The 6,414-nt window shown below is 34.3% G+C and overlaps 1 protein-coding gene across 1 annotated transcript; it reads right to left on the bottom strand.

Annotated features, from left to right (window-relative positions):
* Positions 1-1,777: 1,777 nt before the first annotated feature.
* On the bottom strand, positions 1,778-2,583 carry LOC147477307 (calcium-binding protein PBP1-like). The gene has a single exon (XM_086583882.1). The coding sequence runs from the start codon at positions 2,546-2,548 to the stop codon at positions 1,934-1,936; it is 615 nt and encodes a 204-aa protein (XP_086440008.1). The 5' UTR covers positions 2,549-2,583; the 3' UTR covers positions 1,778-1,933.
* Between the last annotated feature and the right edge of the window lie 3,831 nt (positions 2,584-6,414).

Below are 6,414 nucleotides of genomic sequence, written 5' to 3'. Positions count from 1 at the left end.
TGTCATGGCAAAACTTAGTCACACCAATCTTTCATCGAAAATCATAATCTAGAAACAGACTTCTTTAACTCATCTGAGGAATAATACATTATCTGGGATATGATTTTTCAACTTCATTGGGTAACTGCGGCACTGAGATGATTTCATGATTATCTGAAGATCGATCTATAAAACATTACGAGGTGCAATTTTGTTCTTGACTCGATCTTGAGCAATAGTTTTGTTTTTTCTTTGGTAAAATAGTATTATTTTATAGATAAATGAAAAGATATAAGTACAAGACAAATTAGAGCCCACTGTACAGGCTGCTTTACTGTTAGGGAGAATGGAAGATGCTCACACTAGCTAGCAACAATGAAGAAGCCAAGTATGTACAGTTAAATATAAGGCACTCTAAATATAAAACACTCATTGGTATGCGCAGTTTCATTCAGTGACAAGATTTCCACCTTACTATAGGTTGTCAACGAGTCTTGTGGCCATGTTGAATATCATGTCGGAGAAATGATGATTTCTATGCGCAGTGTAGGCGTTTACACGCAACGCAGGCGCTTTTGTTTATGCAAAACCAAACCTGGTTAATCATCTTATGGAAGGAGAAAGTCTCATTGCGACATATGATTTCTGCGTACACCATATCGACCAAACAGTGGCATAGATTGATAGTGGAGAATGGAGATTAAACTTAATCAATAAAAGAAAATCTGAATATGTAACCAGCTTTTTTTAGTCTTTTAACAGAGTATGGGTATTTGTCTTTCAGTAAGAAATTTCCATCAACCAACCACACTAATTGCAAATTGACATTAATTGCAAATTGCAGTGGTCAAGGAGGTGCACGAATCTTTTACCCATAAGGAAAACTCCCCAAACAACAGTATTATCTCCATCAACTACAGTGTTATTTCCATCAATTGGATTTTTTACTTTTCAATTTTGCTCTCACTCAGAATTTCTATTTACAATACTATAATCTGATTTTATTTGAAATTTATTATATTTGGTAAGAGTAAATATGTAAATATAATATTCAACTCTAACTAGAGTTGTCAACAATTGTGGCTGGGCTGGAATTCGATGGGCTTTTTATTACTGGGTTTCGGTTACAATTTGGTTGGACTTATTTTGAGTAGACTTCGGTTGTAATTTTTTTAAAATCAATCTTGCCATATGAACTGGGTTTTTGTTGGACTTACCTTCGTGACTTGGTTAATTAGACAACTCTCATTTTCACACTCATAAAGCGTACCCAAAATGCTAGATTTTACATCTCTAATGGACTGGGTTTAATTGGGGTTTCTTTTGTGGAAGGTTAAAAAATTAGATTTTAAACTCTCATTTTTCACCTCTTTAATTCGCAGAGAGTGCCCAAAATGCTACTATGGATAATAACGATACATAAAACACGCCTTTAAAAAATGAGCACTTCTTCAGTACATTAATAGGTCGGTTTAAGGTGCGCAGGTTTTTTTATATTTGGGGTGTAAAATTTGGATTATACGGTTTACACCCCCATTGGAGATTTTGCCTCTCATTTTCACACTCATAGAGCGTACCCAAAATGCTAGCTTGCCACATGGACTGGGTTTTTATTGGGGTTGCTTTTGTGGCTTGGTTAATTAGACAACTCTCATTTTCACACTCGCAGAGAGTGCCCAAAATGCTACTATGGATAATAACGATACATAAAACATGCCTTTAAAAAATAACAAATCACATTTTTAGAGCAAAAGATAGATATTAAGTTATTAACTTGCCCAGGAAATAGAATTAACAGTTCACCGTCAAATAATTGTAATACCAATGAAAATGGTATCACAGTATCCATTATTTCAAATGTTTATATCTCTTTTTTCACAACAAGTCAAGAACATTCTCTTAATTTGCAAAAATAAAATAAAAAACAATTTAGAAATACAATAAACCAACAAGATCAATATGACATATCATTAAGCTCTTGCTGCAAAGCATCTTCCAAACATCTTTCAGATTCTTCCATCAACTCAGGACTTAATCTAAACATCAAAACGCAAAATTCCATTTGATTAAGAGCACCATCACCATCCATATCACCTTCATTTAACATACCTAATAACTCATCATCACTCATTCCTTGTAACCCAAGCATAGCTGAATTTCTCTTCAAACTCTCAAATGTAATCACCCCTTTATCTCTATCCATTAATAATTGAAAACCATTACATAACTCACCTATCAAACCTTCCCCACCTAGCTTTTGAGCCATGGTTGGCAAAAAATCTTGAAAATTATCAGTTCTTTGACCTGCCATATTAGAGATGAAATTGTTGTTTAGAGGAGGAAAGTGTGAAATGAGACTTGGGATAGAAATGGTTGAAGAGAGAGAGTTTATATAAGAGAAAGTTTGAAAGGAGTTCGCGGAAGGAGCAAACATTGATGCCAATCTGGAGACAGTTTCGCAAGTCGGTTGAGTCTGAACTTGCTTCACTCCTTCGTAGAAGTTGCCAAGGGTATATTTGGAAAGGTAGGGAAGAAATGGACGGCTTGCGTTTATATTCTTTTTTGGCATTTTGACCTTTTCATATAAGGACAGACTTATTTTACGAAAATATCCTTTTCTTTTTTCTTTTCTTTTCTGTGGTTTTGTGAGCTTTTTCTTAGAAGGTCAGAATTACTTTACGAATTATTGGCCCAATTATTGGATAGTGACATACTCTAATCACAATTAACTCCAACTAATATCTGATCGCAAACTTGTTATAAATTTATAATTAGCCAAACATGATTATTGATCAGGTAAAAAAGCTACTCATGTTCATGTCAGATCATCTTGGCATGACACAAAAAGACTACTTTTTTCATACTTCACAGTTCATAGAATATATCGGTTTACTGTAAGCTGATGAATTTGTATGGTGCAGAAATGTGGTACTTTCGTGGATTAGTAAAGTTAAATTCGTGTGACGGGTATTGTCATTTGAATGTGGTAACTAAATATTCCCATTCCATAACAATAATATTGTCCAACACTCCCAAAATTGTTGAAAAATTTGAAGAGAAAGGCAAAGTCAAAATATTATTACTATATTATTTCGAATAATGGGTCCATGGTCACAACCTTTGAAGTATGAAGTGTTCTAGGCTATTTTGTAAAATTGATGTTACGCTAAATGATAGAACTCATAGAAGAAAACTAAATGGAATGGAATAAAATCATTCCAAATCCCTAAGGAAGAAAATTGTGAGGTCAAGTTCCTAATTTATCCAATTTTAGTGTTGAGGCGAGGGAATTTTTTGGGAAAGAAAAACAAAGGAAATCTGAACGGGTCCAACACTCTGCTGGCCATAGCCGAAGTTCACACAATGAGTTGAATTTGAGGAATCCACAAGGCGCAAGCTGACACAAAAGCCAATTCCTTCCAATAAAAGTACAACAACCTCGGTTCTTCTGGACGGCTGGACCACAACATAAGAAATGCGCTGAGTCAATCGTAGTTCACAGATAAAGGAGAAAATGGAGAAAGTGATTTGAAGTTTAATTTGATCCTGGAATATGCTTGAAGTTTAATTTCATCCTGGAATATGCAGGGAGGGCTTTCAGCATTGTTGATGGGAAATAAGAGTTTAGATTTCGAAAAAAGGGTATGAAAACCTTTGATAGAAGGAAAGAACGAAAGAGATTAAGTAATTAGATGAATAAAGAATTAAGATTGAAGATGAAAAATATTTGGAGAAAGAAAATATAAGGTTTGGGATAATTTTGCAGATTTTGGGTTTAATCTCCCTCACCAAAAAATTGCTACACAAAAACCCCCTGGAAGCGAACAAATGCATAAAATCTCCCTATTATTTAAAATATAACTTCAAAGCCAAAACAGACCAAAATACTCCCTGTGAAAATCGGGCTAACGTCATCAATTTTTATTTATAGTTTCGGCTTAAGGACAAACCGGGCTGACGTCATCCTATATAAATTTGTATTTACATATGACAATATAAAATTATACAATCTTCCTAACCTATTTAAATTTAAATTTACATATATAAATTTAAGTTTTCATATGAAAATGTAAATTTACATATGACAATATAAAATTACAGAGTCTTCTTAACCTATTTAAATTTAAATTTACATATATTATGTGAGGGAAATTTTCAAACCCAAAAGTTACTATATAAATTTAAGTTTTTATAACTACAATGACTATGCAAATATAGTTTTATATATATATATACATTTACATATAGTCGGGAAAATTTTAATCCCAAAAGGGTAAAAAAGAAAATAAGATAAAATGGTAAATAAAAACAGACCATATTTTATCTCTTTTTTGGAAAACAGGGAGGTTATTTAACGAGACCTAAATAATAGGGAGGTTATATGATATGGGGCCGATGGGAGAGAGTTTATACTCAACTGAGTTAGAGCCAAGGGGCTGAGCCTCATTTCTTGGATAATTTTGATAATTGATTTGATTGAATAATTGGATTCCTAAAACAATTAATATTTGATAACCAAGAAATCTAGACTTCTAAATCAAATTAAACTCAATAAAAGAGCTAAAAGTAATAAAAATAGCTAAAAGTGGACCTTCTCATCCTATATCAATTGTACTAATAACTCATCATAGTCACAAATTTGAGATGCAACAATATTGATATTCGCACAGATTGAGAGAAATCCGATGATAAGTCCGTATATATATTAAACATCCACCAATTATATAATTTCCATTTTCTCACTATGACAATTAGTTTGATGGCAGTACACATTAGGGGTGGGAATTTGGCCCTAAAGACCCTAACCCGGCTTTGACCGACCCGATCCTAAGCCCTATAAAGCCCTCACAACTAAAGCCCTCACAGAGTTTAGGGCAGGGCCGACTCGGCCCTAATGCCTTCTAGGGTGGAAGGGCTAAGGTTTCAAACATAGGCCCGACCCTAACCAAGCCCTAGTTATAATTTCACTATAAAATACACAACTAAAACTATCCAACTCCTTGTTACATATTTTCAATTAAAATAACACTGTCCTTTGTAATTTATCACTTACCGTATGGGTACTTCTAATAACTTGTCTTATATCATAAAAACTTATAAACCTAATTGTTTCTATCTCACAACTCACGTACACCTCACAACTCCCTATCTAACCTAGTCGCCAAGAACAACAATGAGCACTGGGTACTAGCCTAATGAAAAATAGGTTGACGTCTGTAAAAACTCATTCCATACTCTTATTTGTCTTTGTGTTCTTCAATGTTAAATGTAATTTTGGTGAGATTTGAGTACAAGAAATAACGGATTTATGTCAGTGAAAGCTCATTCCAAAATGTGTCTTATGATTTTAACCTGTAATTTTGAAATATAAATATGAGTCTCTATGTACTTCAGTTTATTAGATTGTGGATATGCATTTTAAATTGTTGGACTTATCAAGAATTATTACTAGATTGGTTGTTATTCAAATTTCAAAGTGGTGGGACTTTGAGTTTGCAAATCTTTGAAATTTTTTTGTAATATAAATGAGTTTTAAAATTGATACAATAAAAAGAAGAAAATATATAGGCCCGGCCCGACTTGGCCCTAAACTGTTAAAGAGGGCTTAGGGTAGGGTCAGGGCTTGAAATTTAGACTTATGACCCGGCCCGACGCCCTATGGGTAGGGTCGGGTTGGCCCGGTCCTAATAACTGAAAGGCTTTAAATGTTTAGGGCCGGGCTAGCCCAACCCGGCCCATTGCCCACCCCTAGTACACATATATGTTGTTGCATTTTGTTTTTTGCCCTCCTTGGAGGCTTCATAGGTGAAAATGTGTTCATTGTCCAAATGGTTTAACAAAGTATTTTGTGAGGAGATCCATAGGAGGCGAATGCAAGCAAAGTGTGTCAGGAGTAGAACTTTCACTTATTATAATTTTGTTAACTTTTCTACCGAGTGACGAGCGCCGGAAAGCTTCGATCTATCTAACCACCATCAATGTAATTGTAACTTCATTCCTAGTGAAAGTATTATATTCAGATGATGAAGAGTTCTTCTGAAGAGGAGACCCTTCTGTATAAAACCCTGGTTGTTTAGGACAAGGCAACATTGTACACTATCCAACTTTAAGCACAAATAGCATTTCTGGCCTGTCTTATGGGAAAATTTGCTCGCATACTAGAATCGGATGCATTTTAAAACTTCAGAGGCCATAGATGTGTGCCTTAATTCAATAGTTTCCATGCATAAGAAGTCCAAATCAATATTCTACTTAATCAAATGAAAATAATCTGTAGCTGTCTAGCTTTGTGTGATATGTAATATGACATAGACACGTTAACTATCTATTGAGAGTGAATGAAATACGAGAGAGAGTCTTTTGAGAGTGAAAAACCTATTTCCTTGTCTCTACCATTAACCTAACAATTGGTATCAGAGCTAAGATTAAAAGGAG

This window comes from Coptis chinensis, chromosome 9, assembly GCF_015680905.1.
Source record: "Coptis chinensis isolate HL-2020 chromosome 9, ASM1568090v1, whole genome shotgun sequence".
In the NCBI taxonomy this organism is placed as follows: domain Eukaryota; kingdom Viridiplantae; phylum Streptophyta; class Magnoliopsida; order Ranunculales; family Ranunculaceae; genus Coptis; species Coptis chinensis.
The sequence above is the reverse complement of the archived record's forward strand: the minus strand, read 5'-3'. Positions and strand labels throughout refer to the sequence as shown.

What these genes read in the sequence shown, in the direction of transcription:
- LOC147477307 (XM_086583882.1), bottom strand. Translation starts at nt 2,548, where the DNA reads ATGCCAAAAAAGAATATAAACGCAAGCCGTCCATTTCTTCCCTACCTT.